This window comes from Anomalospiza imberbis, unplaced genomic scaffold (assembly GCF_031753505.1).
Source record: "Anomalospiza imberbis isolate Cuckoo-Finch-1a 21T00152 unplaced genomic scaffold, ASM3175350v1 scaffold_94, whole genome shotgun sequence".
In the NCBI taxonomy this organism is placed as follows: Eukaryota; Metazoa; Chordata; class Aves; order Passeriformes; family Viduidae; genus Anomalospiza; species Anomalospiza imberbis.
In genome coordinates, this window is record NW_027100560.1 from 61,893 (window position 1) to 80,324 (window position 18,432).

At 55.4% G+C, this 18,432-nt stretch overlaps 1 protein-coding gene across 1 annotated transcript in view; it reads left to right on the forward strand.

The window, feature by feature from the left end:
• The first annotated feature begins 2,280 nt into the window (after nucleotides 1–2,280).
• Nucleotides 2,281–18,432, forward strand: part of LOC137467989 (ribosome biogenesis protein bop1-like) — a 63,503-nt gene continuing 47,351 nt past the window's right edge. The window contains exons 1-2 of the mRNA XM_068179413.1: nucleotides 2,281–2,295; nucleotides 2,946–3,056. Coding sequence (XP_068035514.1) covers nucleotides 2,281–2,295; nucleotides 2,946–3,056 — 126 coding nt within the window. The remainder of the gene's footprint in view (nucleotides 2,296–2,945; nucleotides 3,057–18,432) is intronic.

Consider the following 18,432-nt stretch of genomic DNA (forward strand, 5'->3'; position numbering starts at 1 on the left):
CAGTCATTCCCTGTGTCCTGATCCCACTTTTCCAGTCATTCCCTGTGTCCTGATCCCGCTTTTCCAGTCATTCCCTGAATGCTGATCCCGCTTTTCCAGTCATTCCCTGTGTCCTGATCCCGCTTTTCCAGTTATTCCTGAATGCTGATCCCGCTTTTCCAGTCATTCCTGAATGCTGATCCCGCTTTTCCAGTCATTCCCTGTGTGCTGATCCCGCTTTTCCAGTCATTCCCGGAATGCTGATCCCGCTTTTCCAGTCATTCCCGGAGTGCTGATCCCGCTTTTCCAGTCGTTCCCTGTGTCCTGATCCCGCTTTTCCAGTCATTCCTGTGTGCTGATCCCGCTTTTCCAGTCATTCCCGGAGTGCTGATCCCGCTTTTCCCATCATCCCAGAGTGCTGATCCCGCTTTTCAGTCATTCCCGGAGTGCTGATCCCGCTTTTCCAGTCATTCCCGGAGTCCTGATCCCGCTTTTCCAGTCATTCCCTGTTTCCTGATCCCGCTTTTCCAGTCATTCCCGGAGTCCTGATCCCGCTTTTCCAGTCATTCCCTGTGTCCTGATCCCGCTTTTCCAGTCATTCCTGGAGTGCTGATCCCGCTTTTCCAGTCATTCCCTGAATGCTGATCCCGCTTTTCCAGTCATTCCCTGTGTGCTGATCCCGCTTTTCCAGTCATTCCCTGTGTCCTGATCCCGCTTTTCCCATCATCCCGGAATGCTGGTCCCGCTTTTCCCATCATCCCGGAATGCTGATCCCGCTTTTCCAGTCATTCCCTGTTTCCTGATCCCGCTTTTCCAGTCATTCCTGAATGCTGGTCCCGCTTTTCCAGTCATTCCCTGTGTGCTGATCCCGCTTTTCCAGTCATTCCCTGTTTCCTGATCCCGCTTTTCCAGTCATTCCCGGAGTGCTGATCCCGCTTTTCCAGTCATTCCCGGAGTCCTGATCCCGCTTTTCCCATCATCCCGGAGTCCTGATCCCGCTTTTCCAGTCATTCCCTGTGTGCTGATCCCGCTTTTCCAGTCGTTCTCTGTGTCCTGATCCCGCTTTTCCCATCATTCCGGAATGCTGATCCCGCTTTTCCAGTCATTCCCTGAATGCTGATCCCGCTTTTCCAGTCATTCCCTGTGTCCTGATCCCGCTTTTCCAGTCATTCCCTGAATGCTGATCCCGCTTTTCCCATCATCCCGGAATGCTGATCCCGCTTTTCCCATCATCCCGGAATGCTGATCCCGCTTTTCCAGTCATTCCCGGAGTCCTGATCCCGCTTTTCCAGTCATTCTCTGTGTCCTGATCCCACTTTTCCAGTCATTCCCTGTGTCCTGATCCCGCTTTTCCAGTCATTCCTGAATGCTGATCCCGCTTTTCCAGTCATTCCCTGAATCCCCACCCTGATCCCGCTCCGAGGGAGCTCCTGGAGAGGGGAAAATCGCTTTTCCAGGGGAAAAGCTTTTCCAAGGAAAGTTGGGAGCGTTCCCGGAGCTACTCCACAGCAGCAGGGCCAGGTGCCGGGGTTATCCCGTGGAAATCTGGGAATTCAGGAATTCCGGGCAGCCCGGGGATGCTGGAGCTGCTCTGGGAGGGGCTGGGAGTGCCGGGATGCGGCTGATCCCGGGATAAGGGGGAATTCTCCTCCCGGAGATCTCGGAATCCAGCTTTTCCAGACCGGGATCGAGGGGATCTGGAATTCCTTGGGAACTCGGGTGAGCTGGGGGGGGAGTTCTGGCCCTTTCCCTGGGAATTCTGGAATGGTTTGGGATGGAAGTGACCTCCGGGACGATCCCATTCCCCTGGGGCAGCTCCCGATATCCGGGGTCGTTCCAGGGATCCTGGGGCAGCCCCGGATTCTCCAGGAATTCCAGCCCCAAATCCCGATATTCCCCGTTTCCCGTCCCTCCGGCCTGCATCCCAAAGCCCTCTGCAGCTCTCCCGGGAAAAGGCTCCGGAATTCTCCCGCAAGAGCAGCGATTCCCAACACTTGGATTCCCAGCTCCGGAGCCTCTGGGATTTCCCTCTCCTTCCCAGGATTGGGGCAAAACGAGGGAATTTTGGCACGTTTGGGCTCCCAGGAACGGGGAGGATTCTCCTCGATCCCAAACCTTGGGAATTCTGGGATGAGAGGGGAAAATCTGGGATAAGAGGGGAAAATCTGGGATGAGGAATTCTGGGATGAGAGAGGAAAATCTGGGATAAGAGGGGGAAATCTGGGATGAGGAATTCTGGGATGAGAGAGGAAATTCTGGGATAAGAGGGGGAAATTCTGGGATAAGAGGGGAAATTCTGGGATGAGGAATTCTGGGGTGAGAGGGGAAAATCTGGGATGAGGGGGTGGGAATGCAGGAACGCGGCTGGAGTGGGAATTTCGTGGGAATTCCCTCCTGGAGAAGCCGATCCAAGCTCGGAGCGCTGGGAATGGGGTGGGAACGGAGGGGATTCCAGGGATGATCCCGTTCCCGAGGGACACCTCCTGCTGTGCCAGGGAGCCCGGGGCAGCCCCGGATTCTCTGGGAATCCCATCCCGAATTCCCAACATTCCGTGGGAAGCCGTTCCCCGTTTCCCGTCCCTCCGGCCCGCGTCCCAAACCCCTCTGCAGCTCTCCCGGGAAAAACCTGCGGAAAAGGCTCTGGGATCTCCGGGAATTCCCTGCTCCCCCTGCGCATTCCCAGCTCCGTTCCCCAACCCCTCTGGTGTCAGATCCAGATTCCAGCTGGGATGCGAGCCAGGTGGAATTCCCACTTTTCCCTGGCATTCCGCAGCCTCTTTTCCATGGATCCGTGTCCAAGCCTGAGCCGGTTCCCGGCTCCTCCTCCCGTGGGATTTCCCGTTCCTACCCCGATCCCTGCTGCCCTTCCAGGCTGGGATTAACGAGCTCCTTTCCTTCCCTGGGGCAAAAAATTCCGGGAATTTTGGGAGGGATTTTACTGAGCTGCTCTTTCCCGATTTTCCCAGGCCAAAGGGGCTCCCGGGAAGAGGAAAGCCTTGGGAGACGATTCCCCGTTGGAAGGGAAGCAGGATTTGGTTGTCCACGATGAGTACGAGGAAGACAGCTCGGATGAGGAGGTAGGATCCGACGGGATTCGTGGAATTTTATCCTGGATTTGTGATGGAAGGGACGGGTTTGGTGTCCGGGGAGAAACGACGGCGTTGGGAAAAGTCTGGAGCAGCTGCAGGCGCTCGTCCCGGAGAAAAGCGGGATTGAAGGGATCCAGGGGGATCCAGGGCGGGATCTGCTCCCAGGGAACGGGGACAGGACCCGGGCAACAGCCTCAGGTTGGGATTTTTGGGAACATTCCCCTGGAAAGGGCTGGAATTTGGGACTGGGATCCCCATTCCCAGCTGGAATCCCCATCCCTGTGGATGTGGCCAGGCTGGGATCCCCATTCCCAGCTGGAATTCTGGGCTGGGATCCCCATTCCCAGCTGGAATCCCCATTCCTGTGGATGTGGCCAGGCTGGGATCCCCATTCCCAGCTGGAATTCTGGGCTGGGATCCCCATTCCCAGCTGGAATTCCAGACTGGGATCCCCTTTCCCAGCTGGAATTCCGGACTGGGATCCCCTTTCCCAGCTGGAATTCCAGGCTGGATTCCCCATTCCCAGCTGGAATTCCAGGCTGGATTCCCCATTCCCAGCTGGAATTCCCATCCCTGTGGATGTGGCCAGGCTGGAAGTGCCGTTCCCAGCTGGAATTCCGGGCTGGAATCCTCATTCCCAGGATTTCCCATCCCTTTGGATGTGGCCAGGCTGGAAGTGCCGTTCCCAGCTGGAATTCCAGGCTGGAATCCTCATTCCCAGGATTTCCCATCCCTGTGGATGTGGCCAGGCTGGAAGTGCCGTTCCCAGCTGGAATTCCAGGCTGGAATCCTCATTCCCAGCTGGAATTCCAGGCTGGAATCCTCATTCCCAGGATTTCCCATCCCTGTGGATGTGGCCAGGCTGGAAGTGCCGTTCCCAGCTGGAATTCCAGGCTGGAATCCTCATTCCCAGCTGGAATTCCAGGCTGGAATCCTCATTCCCAGGATTTCCCATCCCTGTGGATGTGGCCAGGCTGGAAGTGCCGTTCCCAGCTGGAATTCCAGGCTGGAATCCTCATTCCCAGCTGGAATTCCGGGCTGTAATCCTCATTCCCCGGATTTCCCATCCCTGTGGATGTGGCATGGGGACAGGGCCAGGTTGGCCTTTTCCAAGCTCAGCAATTCCCCGATTTCCGTCTCTGTGTCGGCTCTGGGGAGGGAGGGATTTTTGGGAATGCTGCGTATTCCGTGTGGGAACGCTCCCGAGGCTCCCGCTCAGGAATTCCAGGAGCTCCCTGAGCCTTTCCCAGGGTCCCATCCCCGCTCCAGAGGAGCTTCGGGCCTCGGAAAACCTCGGGAAGAGCTCGGCACCCCGGGAATATCCGCAGGGCTCGGCCCTTCCCGGCAAACCCCGCGGCTCTTCCCGAATCCCTGCTCAATCCATTACCGGCCCTGGCAATTCCCGGCGCTCCGGGGGCGGCCGGAGCCCGGAATTCTCCTGGAAAGGCCCCGGGAGCCGCGGCCATGACCGGGACAAAACCTTGGAGAGGGGGAGAATTCCAGAATTACAGCTGGAAAAACGGCCCGGGAACGGGGTTGGGATCGGGAACGGGATCGGGAACGGGATCGAGATGGCGCCGCCGAATTCCGAAGGGATCCCAACGACCCCCGTGGAGATCCCGGGGATTTTTCCAGAGGATTCTCCAGAGCCAAGGCCGCCCCCGGAGCGGGGTTCGTCGGGATTTCTCTGGAATAACAATTTCGGGAATGCGTCCCGGCGCTGCCAGAGGGGGGAGCGCTGATCCCGGCCCTGAGCCGCTTCCAGAGCCTTTGTTCCCTCTTCCCAAAAAAAAACCCCCGGCAGAGCTCGGGAAAACACCGGGGTTCGGGTTTGGCACTCCTTATCCCGGATTTTCGGGAACGGCTCCGTCCTATCCCGCTCCTAATTCATCCCTGAGCCCGTCCTGAGGAAAGTCGTCCCTGGATTTCACCCTGCAAACGCCGGGATTAACCCAGGGAGGGAATTTTGGGAGATGTGCTCGGATAAAGTGGAATTTGCTCAGGAAAACCAGAGCAATTAGGCAGGAAAATGGGAGTGGGTTTTCCCTGGATTTCGGTAAAATGTCGGGAATTTTGGGATGGTGTCATCAAGAATTCCAGGGAACGGCCTCAGGTGGTGCCGTGGGCGGGGCTGTTAGGTGGGATTTGGGATTTTCGGGAATATTCCCCCTGGGAAGGGCTTGTCCCGGGCTGGAATGCCCATTCCCAGCGGGATAAATCCCTGGGATTGCAGCACCAGGAGATGTCCGGGTGGGATTTTCGGGAATATTCCCCCTGGGAAGGGCTTGTCCCGGGCTGGAATGCCCATTCCCAGCGGGATAAATCCCTGGGATTGCGGCACCGGGAGATGTCCGGGTGGGATTTTCGGGAATATTCCCCCTGGGAAGGGCTGTCCCGGGCTGGAATGCCCATTCCCAGCGGGATAAATCCCTGGGATTGCAGCGCCGGGAGATGTCCGGGTGGGATTTTCGGGAATATTGCCCCTGGGAAGGGCTGTCCAGGGCTGGAATGCCCATTCCCAGTGGGATAAATCCCTGGGATTGCGGCACCGGGAGATGTCCGGGTGGGATTTTCGGGAATATTCCCCCTGGGAAGGGCTGTCCCGGGCTGGAATGCCCATTCCCAATGGGATAAATCCCTGGGATTGCGGCACCGGGAGATGTCCGGGTGGGATTTTCGGGAATATTCCCCCTGGGAAGGGCTGTCCAGGGCTGGAATTCCCATCCCTGTGGATGTGGGACCGGGATCACGAAATGGGGCTGGAAAAGCTGCGTTTGGTGGAGGAGCCTCTGCCGTGCCTGGCGGTTGTCCCGGCGTCGTTCCCTGTTTTCCGTGGCTCCGTCGGCGCAAATTCCACCCGGGATCGGCCCGGGCACAGCTCGTGATGCTCCCGAATTCCCCCAGGCTTGGCTTTCCCCTGGATTTATGGGATTTGGGGAAGGAATTCCTGCCTGGGATGGAATTCCCAGAGAACCTGGAGCATCCCGGGATAGCGGGAGCTGCCCCACGGGAATGGGATCATCCCTAAAATCCCTTCCATCCCAAACCCTTCCGCGATTCCATGCTTTCAGGATTGTGTGGTTTTAGAATTCCGGGTCAATCCCGATTCCTGCAGCTCCTTCCAGCCCATCCCTGTTTCCTCAGCCGGATTTTCCAGGGCTGGATTTGGGATCTGTCCAGGAGCCGGCAGCTCTGGGGGAGGGGAAAATCCCTTGGGACGCGCGGGGATCAGGAGGAGCTGGGGTTGCAGGGATTGTGCAGCTGGAAAATGGCAATTCCAGGAGATCCCAGAGCTTTTTCCAGGGGTTTTTCTAGGGGAGCTGGAGAGGAATTTGGTGTAAAAGCCGGAGGGGTGGGAAGCAGGGAATGGCTCCCCGCTGGATTTATGGGATTTTGGGCTGGAATTCCTGGCTGTGAGGCTGCTGGGATGCAAATCCCGGGCGATCCCCATCCCGGGGAGCGGCCGGGATCCGGGGGCCGGTCCCGCAATTCCCGGCGTCCCGAGGCAGTCTGCGATTCCACGGCCCCGGCACCTGCGTCCCGGCCGGCGGCAGGTCTGGAAAAGCTCCGGAGCGGCCCCCGGGAGCGCTTTCCTCCGGAATTGCCCCCGCGCTCCGCACGGATCCGTCCTGGCCGCGCTCCCGCCGGCCCGGCGGCCGCCGCCTGGCCGCGTTCCCGGGAAGCGGCGCGGCGGCGCTCCCGGCCCGGCCGCTGCTGGCCCGGCGGGGGACACCGAGCGAGCCCGGCTCCCGGGCATGGCGCCGGGCCGGTCCCGGTTCTGTGGGACCGAACCGGGACAATCCCGGCTCCGTGGGACGGGACAGGGCCGATCCCGGTTCTGTGGGACGGGACGGGGCCGATCCCGGTTCTGTGGAACCGAACCGGGACAATCCCGGCTCCGTGGGACGGGACAGGGCCGATCCCGGTTCTGTGGGACGGGACAGGGCCGATCCTGGTTCTGTGGGATGGGACAGGGCCGACCCCGGTTCCGTGGGACGGGACAGGGCTGATCCCGGTTCCGTGGAACCGAACAGGGCCGATGCCGGTTCCGTGGGACGGGACAGGGCCGATCCCGGTTCCGTGGGACGGGACAGGGCTGATCCTGGTTCTGTGGGATGGGACAGGGCCGATCCCGGTTCTGTGGAACCGAACAGGGCCGATCTCGGTTCTGTGGGACGGGACAGGGCCGATCCCGGTTCCGTGGGATGGGACAGGGCTGATCCCGGCTCCCGGGAATGGGACAGGGCTGATCCCGGTTCTGTGGAACCGAACCGGGACAATCCCGGCTCCATGGGACGGGACAGGGCCGATCCCGGCTCCCGGGAACGGGACAGGGCCGATCCCGGCTCCCGGGAACGGGACAGGGCCGATCCCGGTTCCGTGGGGTGGGACAGGGCCGATCCCGGTTCTGTGGAACCGAACAGGGCCGATCCCGGTTCCGTGGGACGGGACAGGGCTGATCCCGGTTCCGTTGAACCGAACAGGGCCGATCCCGGTTCCGTGGGCCGGGACAGGGCCGATCCCGGCTCCCGGGGATGCCGCCGGGCCGGTCCCGGTTCTGTGGGATGGGATGGTGCAGTGGTGATCCCCCGGTGATCCCGGCTCCCGGGGATGGCAGGGATCCTAATCCCGGTTCTTTGGGATGGTGCAGATCCCGATCCCGGCTCCTGGGGATGGCACCGGGTCAGATCCCCGTTCTTTGGGAGGGCACGGACCCGATCCCGGCTCCCGGGGCTGGCACAGACCCGATCCCGGCTCCTGGGGCTGGCACGGACCCGATCCCCGCTCCCGGGGCTGGCACGGACCCGATCCCCGCTCCCGGGGCTGGCACGGACCCGATCCCCGCTCCCGGGGCTGGCACGGACCCGATCCCCGCTCCCGGGGCTGGCACGGACCCGATCCCGGCTCCTTCAGATGGCACGGACCCGATCCCGGCTCCTGGGGCTGGCACGGACCCGATCCCGGCTCCTGGGGCTGGCACAGACCCGATCCCGATCCTACCTCCCTGGGGTGGCCCAGATCCCGATCCCAGCTCCCTGCTCTGACCCCACTCCTGCTCCTGGTGCCCCCGGGCTGGCCCAGATCCCAATCCCAGCTCCCAGGGCTGGTCCGGATCCCAATCCCAGCTCCCTGGAATGGCCCAGATCCCAATCCCAGCTCCCAGGGCTGGCCCGGATCCCAATCCCCCTCATGCTCTGACCCCACTCCCAGTGCCTCGGGCTGGCCCAGATCCCAATCCCGGCTCCTTGGGCTGGCCCAGATCCCAATCCCGGCTCCTTGGGCTGGCCCAGATCCCGATCCCGCTCCCTGCTCTGACCCCGCTCCCGGTGCCCCGGGCTGGCCCAGATCCCAATCCCGGCTCCCGGGGCTGGCCCAGATCCCGATCCCGCTCCCTGGGCTGGCCCGGATCCCGATCCCCCTCATGCTCTGACCCCGCTCCCGGCTCCTGGGGCTGGCACGGATCCCGATCCTGCTCCTTGCTCTGACCCCGCTCCTGCTCCCGGTGCCCTGGAATGGCCCAGATCCCAATCCCGGCTCCCGGGGCTGGCCCGGATCCCAATCCCCCTCATGCTCTGACCCCACTCCCAGTGCCTCGGGCTGGCCCAGATCCCAATCCCGGCTCCTTGGGCTGGCCCAGATCCCGATCCCGCTCCCTGCTCTGACCCCGCTCCCGGTGCCCCGGGCTGGCCCAGATCCCAATCCCGGCTCTCGGGGCTGGCCCAGATCCCAATCCCGTCTCCCTGCTCTGGCCCGGATCCCAATCCCGGCTCCCTGGGCTGGCCCGGATCCCGATCCCGCTCCCTGCTCTGACCCCGCTCCCGGCTCCTGGGGCTGGCACGGATCCCGATCCTGCTCCTTGCTCTGACCCCGGTCCTGCTCCCGGTGCCCTGGAATGGCCCAGATCCCAATCCCGGCTCCCGGGGCTGGCCCAGATCCCGATCCCGCTCCCTGCTCTGACCCCGCTCCCGTCTCCCTGCTCTGGCCCAGATCCCAATCCCGGCTCCCGGGGCTGGCCCGGATCCCGGTCCCGTCTCCCTGCTCTGACCCCGCTCCCGGTGCCCCGTGCCGGCGCTGCGGCGGCATTCCCGGCCGGAGCGGAGATGGATGTGCCGGGGCTGCCGGCGGGAGGAAGCGGCCGGGGGCTCCGTTTCCTCCCGGAATGACAATTCCAGATGTCGGGATAATGGATGGATGGATGAGGGCTCGGCGCGCTCCGGCGGCGCTTCCAAGGCCGTTCCCTCCTCCGCAGCCGCGCCGGGGGGAGGCTCCCGGCGGGATCGGGAGCTCCGTGTGCCGGAGCCGGGAGCCAGCGGGGCGGGAGGGGGAGAATTCCAGGGCAGTGAACGGGAATGTGCCGCTGGCAGCGCTTCCCGAGGCCTCCGGAGCGTGGCCGGAGGGGCCCCGCGCGTGCTCCGGAGCTGCCGGGCTGGCCGGGGATTGGGGATGGGATTGGGAAGGGGATAAAGAGATTGGGAATGAGGGATTGGGAATGGGGGATTGGGAATGGGGGATTAGGGATGGGGGGTTGGGAATGGGGGATTGGGAATGGGGGATTAGGGATGGGGGATTGGGAATGGGGGATTTGGAATGGGGGATTGGGAATGGAGGATTGGGAATGGGGGATTTGGAATGGGGGATTAGGGATGGGGGATTGGGAATGGGGGATTGGGAGATGGGGGATTGGGGATGGGGGATTGGGGATGGGGGATTGGGATTGGGAATGAGAACAGGAATGGGGGATTGGGATTGGGGATGAGAACAGGAATGGGGGATTGGGATTGGGAATGAGAACAGGAATGGGGAATTGGGATCGGGAATGGGAACAGGAATGGGGGATTGGGAATGGGAACAGGAATGGGGAATTGGGATTGGGAATGGGAACAGGAATGGGGAATTGGGATTGGGAATGGGAACAGGAATGGGGAATTGGGAATGAGAACAGGAATGGGGGATTGGGATTGGGGATGGGGGATTGGGATTGGGAATGGGAACAGGAATGGGGGATTGGGGTTGAGACAGGGAGTGGGAATAGGAATGGAGATTGGGAATGAGAGCAGCTGGATGGGGGATTGGGAATGGGGGATTGGAAATAGGAATGGGAATGGGGGAACGGGAGAGCAGGTGGATGGGATTGGGGATTGGGAATGGGGGATCAGGAATGGGAATAGGAATAGGGATTGGGAATGAGAACGGCTGGGTGGGGATGGAGGATTGGGAACGGGGGATTGGGAATGGTAGCAGCTCGATGGGGATGAGGGTTTAGGAATGGGAATGGGGCTGGGAGCAGGGATTGGGATTAGGAGTGGGATTGGGAGCAGCTGGATGAGGATGGGGAACAGGGACAGGATTGGGATTGGGGCTGGGAGCAGGGTTTGGGAATGGGAATGGGGGATTTGGAATGAGGCTGGGGATTGGAAATAGGGCTGGGAGCAGAGATGGGACTGGGGTCTGGGAACAGGGATTGGGAACGGGAATGCGGAGCAGGGACGGGATAATGACAGGGATGGGGCTGGGAATTCATGGGCTCAGCTCCAAAAACAGGGAATGGTTTGTGAGGGAATGGCCTGGGCTGCCCAGCCTCACTTCCCCCAAATTCCAGCCTCACTTCCCCCAAATTCCAGCCTCACTTCCCCCAAATTCCAGCCTCACTTCTCCCAAATTCCGGATCCAGTTTTCCCAGCTTCCAGCCTCAGTTTCCCGCGTTTCAGCACTGGTTCTTCCAAATTCCAGCCTCACTTCTCCCAAATTCCGGATCCAGTTTTCCCAGCTTCCAGCCTCAGTTTCCCACGTTTCAGCACTGGTTCTTCCAAATTCCAGCCCCATTTCTCCCAACTTCCACCCCCATTTTCCCACATTTCAACCCCGGTTTTCCCACTTTCCAGCTCCAGTTTTCCCAAATTCCAGCCCCGGTTCTCCCAAATTCCAGCTCCATTTCACCCAGCTTCCAGTCCCACCTTTTCCAACTTCCAGCTTCGACTCTCCCAACTTCCAGTCCCATTTCAGCCCCAGTTCCCCCAAATTCCAGCCCCAGTTCCCCCAAATTCCAGCCCCAATTCCCCCAAATTCCAGCCCCAGTTCCCCCAAATTCCAGCCCCAGTTCCCCCAAATTCCAGCCCCAATTCTCCCAAATTCCAGCCCCAGTTTCCCCAAATTCCAGCCTTGGTTCTCCCAAATTCCAGCCCCAGTTCCCCCAAATTCCAGCCCCATTTTCCCAGTTTCCAGCCCCATTTTCCCAGTTTCCAGCCCCAATTCCCCCAAATTCCAGCCCCAATTCCCCCAAATTCCAGCCTTGGTTCTCCCAAATTCCAGCCCCAGTTCCCCCAAATTCCAGCCCCAGTTCCCCCAAATTCCAGCCCCAATTCCCCCAAATTCCAGCCCCATTTTCCCAGTTTCCAGCCCCATTTTCCCAGTTTCCAGCCCCATTTTCCCCCCTTCCCACCTGCGAGTCTCTGCTCCGGCCATTCCCACCCGGGACAATCCCAACTTCCCGGCGATCCCGAGGATCCGCCGGGCCCATCCCAGATTTTTGGGATCGGGGCGGGGGGGGGATGGCGCGCACCCCCCGCCGTGCCTTTCCTCGGGAAACCCATTGGAAATCCGGCGGCTGCGCCCTCCCTCACCCCGAATTCCCGAGGGATGCGGGGCCGCTCCCGTTCCCCCCGTCCCCAGCTCCCGCTCCGGGCGCGGCCGGATTTCGGGAAGAGCTTTGATCCAGGCTTTCCAGCGGCTCGGGCCGCTGTTGTTATTCCCATCATTCCATCATTCTCCCGGTGTTTCCGAAGCCTCCGGCCGGTGTAAGACAATCCCTCCCTCCCCGGCCCTTTCGGGATCGAATCCCGGCCTTTTCCAGCTTTTCCAGCCTCTCCCCCCTCGCCCCGCGCTCCCTTCGGATCCTGCGGCTGTTGTGGCTTCCCGGCCTCCGCGGCGCTTCCGACGGCTCCGATCCCGCTTTTCCACACGAATCCCAATTTTCCTCCTCCCCGCATCCACAAATTCCCTCCAGGCCATTCTTTTTTCCTTGTTTTCCATCGTTCAAGATCCTTCTTTTCCACCCAAATCCTGATTTTCCTCCTCCCCGTATCCACAAATTCCCTCCAGGCCGTCCCTTCTCCCTATTTTCCATCATTTCAGATCCTGCTTTTCCCTGTTTTCCATCGTTTCAGATCCCGCTTTTCCACACAAATCCCGGTTTTCCTCCTCCCCGCATCCACAAATTCCCTCCAGGCCTTCCCTTTTTCCCTGTTTTCCATCAGTTCAGATCCCTCTTTTCCACACAAATCCTGATTTTCCTCCTCCCCGTATCCACAAATTCCCTCCAGGCCGACCCTTTTTCCCTGTTTTCCATCGGTTCAGATCCCTCTTTTCCACACAAATCCTGATTTTCGCTGTTTTCCATCGTTCAAGATCCTTCTTTTCCACACAAATCCCAATTCTCCTCCTCCCTGCATCCACAATTTCCTTCCAGGCCGTCCCTTCTCCCTATTTTCCATCATTTCAGATCCCACTTTTCCCTGTTTTCCATCATTTCAGATCCTGCTTTTCCTTGTTTTCCATCGGTTCAGATCCTGCATTTCCACACAAATCCCGATTTTCCTCCTCCCTGCATCCACAAATTCCCTCCAGGCCGTCCCTTTTCCCTATTTTCCATCATTTCAGATGCCGTTTTTCCGTAAAAATCCCGATTTTCCTCCTCCCCGCATCCACAAGTCTTCTCCAGGCCATCCCGATTTTCCCTGTTTTCCATCGGTTCAGATCCCTCTTTTCCACACAAATCCCGGTTTTCCTCCTCCCCGCATCCACAAATTCTCTCCAGGCCATCCCTTTTCCCCTGTTTTCCACCAGTTCCGATCCCTCTTTTCCACACAAATCCCTTTTTCCCTGTTTTCCATAGTTTCAGATCCCTCTTTTCCACACAAATCCCAATTTTCCTCCTCCCTGCATCCACAATTTCCTTCCAGGCCGACCCTTCTCCCTGTTTTCCATCGGTTCAGATCCCGCTTTTCCGTAAAAATCCCGATTTTCCTCCTCCCTGCATCCACAAGTCTTCTCCAGGCCGTCCCTTTTTCCCTGTTTTCCATCGGTTCAGATCCCACTTTTCCACACAAATCCCAATTTTCCTCCTCCCCGCATCCACAAATTCCCTCCAGGCCATCCCTTTTTCCCTGTTTTCCATCGGTTCAGATCCCTCTTTTCCACACAAATCCCTTTTTCCCTGTTTTCCATAGTTTCAGATCCCGCTTTTCCACACAAATCCCGGTTTTCCTCCTCCCTGCATCCACAAATTCCGTCCAGGCCGTCCCTTCTCCCTGTTTTCCATCATTTCAGATCCCGCTTTTCCCTGTTTTCCATCGGTTCAGATCCCTCTTTTCCACACAAATCCCACTTTTCCCTGTTTTCCATCATTTCAGATCCTGCTTTTCCCTGTTTTCCATCGTTTAATATCCTTCTTTTCCACCCAAATCCCGATTTTCCCCTGTTTTCCATCAGTTCAGATCCCGCTTTTCCACACAAATCCCGGTTTTCCTCCTCCCCGCATCCACAATTTCCCTCTTGGGAATTCTTCTCTTGGGAGAAGAGGGGGTTGAAAGTTGGGAATACCAAGGCTGAAAAGTGGGGTGAAAGGGCTGGAATTTGGGAAAATCCAGGCTGGAATTTTGGGAAAATCCGGGGCTGGGAATTGGGACAATGGAGCTGGAATTTGGGAAAACCAAGTCTGAAATTTGGGAATATCCCGGCTGGAATTTGGGAATATCCCGGCTGGAATTTGGGAAAATCCCGGCTGGAATTTGGGAATATCCCGGCTGGAATTTGGGAAAATCCAGGCTGGAATTTTGGGAAAATCCGGGGCTGGGAATTGGGAAAATCCCAGCTGGAATTTTGGGAAAGGGGGGCTGGGAATTGGGACAACGGAGCTGGAATTTGGGAAAACCAAGGCTGGAATTTGGGAAAATCCAGGCTGGAATTTTGGGAAAATCCCGGCTGGGAATTGGGACAATGGAGCTGGAATTTGGGAAAACCAAGGCTGAAATTTGGGAAAATCCCAGCTGAAATTTGGGAAAATCCCAGCTGGAATTTTGGGAAAATGGGGGCTGGGAGTTGGGACAGTGGAGCTGGAATTTGGGAAAACCAAGTCTGGAATTTGGGAATATCCCGGCTGGAATTTTGGGAAAATCCCGGCTGGAATTTTGGGAAAATCCGGGGCTGGGAATTGGGACAATGGAGCTGGAATTTGGGAAAATCCCGGCTGAAATTTGGGAAAATCCCGGCTGGAATTTTGGGAAAACTGGGGCTGGGAGTTGGGACAATGGAGCTGGAATTTGGGAAAACCAAGGCTGAAATTTGGGAAAATCCCAGCTGGAATTTTGGGAAAATGGGGGCTGGGAGTTGGGACAGTGGAGCTGGAATTTGGGAAAACCAAGTCTGGAATTTGGGAATATCCCGGCTGGAATTTTGGGAAAATCCCAGCTGGAATTTTGGGAAAGGGGGGCTGGGAATTGGGACAATGGAGCTGGAATTTGGGAAAATCCCAGCTGGAATTTGGGAAAATCCCAGCTGGAATTTGGGAAAATCCAGGCTGGAATTTTGGGAAAACTGCGGCTGGGAATTGGGACAATGGAGCTGGAATTTGGGAATATCCCGGCTGGAATTTGGGAAAATCCAGGCTGGAATTTTGGGAAAATTTGGGCTGGAATTTGGGAAAACCAAGTCTGGAATTTGGGAAAATCCCGGCTGGAATTTGGGAATATCCCGGCTGGAATTTGGGAAAATTCCGGCAGGAATTTGGGCAAATCCGGGGCTGGGAATTGGCAACGCCGAGGCTGGAATTTGGGAAATTTGGGATAACGCCGGGATCGGCCGCCCCACCAAGGGTTAAGGCCGCCGGGCTTGGCGTGTCCCGGCCCGGCAAGGGTTAAATTCCCCAATTTCGGCAGGAAAAGCTTTTTCCGAGTGGAAGGAATGACATCACCCAAAACATCGGCACATCGGCACGACCCGCAGCGGCGGAAACTTTTCCGGATTATTTATATTCCTGATTTTTTATTCTCCTGCTTTTCTGTATTTCTGCTTTTTTATACTCCTGATTATTTATATTCCTGATTTTTTTATATTCCTGCTTCTTTATATTCCTGATTTTTTATACTCCTGATTTTCTATATTCCTGATTTTCTATATTCCTGATTCTTTATATTCCTGATTCTTTATACTCCTGATTTTTATACTCCTGATTTTTTTATATTCCTGATTTTTTATATTCCTGATTTTTTATATTCCTACTTTTTTATATTCCTGATTATTTATATTCCTGATTTTTTTATATTCCTGCTTTTTTATATTCCTGATTTTTTATACTCCTGATTTTCTATATTCCTGATTTTTTTATATTCCTGCTTTTTTATACTCCTGATTTTTTTATATTCCTGATTTTTTTATACTCCTGCTTTTCTATATTCCTGATTTTCTATATTCCTGATTTTTTATACTCCTGATTTTTTATATTCCTGATTTTTTTATATTCTTGCTTTTTTATACTCCTGATTTTCTATATTCCTGATTTTTTATATTCCTGATTATTTATATTCCTGCTTTTTTATATTCCTGCTTTTCTATATTCCTGATTATTTATACTCCTGATTTTCTATATTCCTGATTTTTTATATTCCTGATTTTTTATATTCTTGCTTTTTCTATATTCCTGCTTTTTTTGTATTCCTGCTTTTTTTGTATTCCTGCTTTTTTATATTCCTGCTTTTTTATATTCCACCATTCCAGGTTTTATTTTTTTTTGGTATTCCTGCTTTTTAAAATTCTTTCTTTTGTTTAAAATTTCTGCTTTTTGGGTTGATATTCCTGCTTTTTTGTTTAATCCTGCTTTTTTTCCTAATATTCCCACTTTTTTGTTTAATATTTCTGCTTATTTGTTTAATATTCCCACTATTTGTTTAATATTCTTGCTTTTTTGTTTAATATTCCCACTTTTTTGGTTAATATTCCTTCTTTTTTGTTTAAGATTCCCACTTTTTTGGTTAATATCCCTGCTTTTTTGCTTAATATTCCTGCATATTTGTTTAATATTCCTACTTTTTTTTATATTCTTGCTTTTTTTGGTTATATTCCTGCTTTTTTAGTTAATATTCCTCATTTTTTTCCTAATATTCCCGCTTTTTTGTTTAATATTCCTGCTTTTTTTCCTAATATTTCTGCTTTTTTGTTTAACATTCCTGCATTTTTTGGTTAACATTCCTGCTTTTTTATAGTCCAGCTTTTTTTAATTCCACCTCTTTTAATTCCTGCTTTTTGTTGTATTCCTGCTTTTTTTTTTTAATTTGTATTCCTGCCCTTTTCTATTCCCGCTTTATTTTTATTCCTGCTTTTTCCTGCGCTCCAGGTTCTCCTTATTCCTGCTTTTCTTAAATTCCTGGTTTTTTTTTATTCCGCCTTTTTTGATTTCCACTTCCTTGTTGTATTCCTGCTCTTTTCCCTTTCCCTCGGGTGTTCTTTATTCCTGGTTTTTCGATATTCCTGATTTTTTTTTTAATATCCCAGATTTTTTAAAATATTCCTGCTTTTTCTGCATTCCTGCTTTTTTCACGCTCCCATTTTTTTTAATATTCCTGCTTTTTTTTTTCCCCCCCTGCTTTTTAAAATATTCCTGTTTTCCGTAGTCCGGCTTTTTGGTATTCCTGCTTTTTTTACATTCCTGCTTTTTTTTTTATATTCTTGCTTTTTTCTCTCCCTCCTGGAAATTTTTCCGCTCCGTGCTGCCGATCGGGTTTGGAATGCCTTCCCAAAAATTTCGGGCGTGGTGGGGCGGAGATTTATCCCAAATTCTGTATCTGAAATTCGGGAATAGGGAGTTCCAGAGGGTCAGGAATGCGATTCCCCAATTAATTACCCATTAATTCCCGAGTTTCCCCATTCCCATCCCCATCCCCATTCCCGTTCCCGTTCCCATTCCCCATTCCCATTCCCCATTCCCACTCCCATTCCCCATTCCCATTCCCATTCCCCATTCCCATTCCCATCCCCCATTCCCATTCCCATTCCCCATTCCCATTCCCATTCCCATTCCCCATTCCCATTCCCCATTCCCATTCCCATTCCCATTCCCCATTCCCCATTCCCATTCCCCATTCCCATTCCCATTCCCCATTCCCATTCCCCATTCCCATTCCCTTTCCCTTTCCCCATTCCCATTCCCATTTCCCCATTCTCATCCCAAACACCCCATTCCTGGGATTCTCAGCCACATCCCAAATTAGTCCCCCACTTCCTGGGATTGTCCTCCCCATTCCCATTCCCATTCCCATTCCCATCCCATCCCAAAACAGCAGGACACGGAGCTTTTCCGCGTTCCCCGGATTGTCGTCCCCCATCCCGCGTTGGGGGTCAATTCCTGGGATTGCCGCCCTGTTCCCAACCCTTCCCCAATTTTGGGGGTGCCAAGCAGCTCCACATTCCCAGCATTCCTGGGATTGTCGCCCCATTCCCATCCCAAACTCCACATTCCCAGGATTTTCACCCCATTCCCTTCCCAAACTCCACATTCCCGGAATTGGCATTCCCGTCCCAAATTAGGGGGACTGTTCCCAGGATTGGCGCCCCCATTCCCATAATATCCCAAATTCCCACTATTTTCACCCCATTCCCATCCCAAACTCCACATTCCTGGGATTTTCACCCCGTTCCCATTCCCATCCCAAACTCCACATTCCCAGGATTTTCACCCCATTCCCTTCCCAAACTCCACATTCCCAGGATTTTCACCCCATTTCCATCCCAAATTCCACATTCCTGGGATTTTCACCCCATTTCCATCCCAAACTCCACATTCCCAGGATTTTCACCCCGTTCCCATCCCAAACTCCACATTCCCAGGATTTTCACCCCATTTCCATTCCCAAACTCCACATTCCCGGGATTTTCACCCCCATTCCCATCCCAAACCGGGGGGCCCTGGAGCCGCTCCCGGCCGGAATCCCTGGCTGCTTTTCCAAGCTCCCACCTCATCAGGCTCCGGATTCTGGGAATGTGCGGAGGCAGCCGGAGCCTGTTCCGGGCCTCGGGATCGTTCCCCAGCCCGGAGACGATTCCCCACAAACTCCGGGATTTGCTGCCCCGATTCCCGGGAATATTCGCTGCCAGAAAACTTTGGGAAATCTCTTTTCCACTCCCCGATCCCGAATTTCCTCCCGCTGCTCCTGCTGCCCAGCAGGGAGTATCCAGAGGGGAAAGTTTGGGATGTGGATCCCACCCAGGACTGCCTTTGGCTCGGATGATCCCGCAGATATTTTGGGAAGATTCCTGGTTTTGCCGTGGCGACGGCCGAGTCCGGATTTAGAGCTCGGGAGCGAGGGCGGGGGGG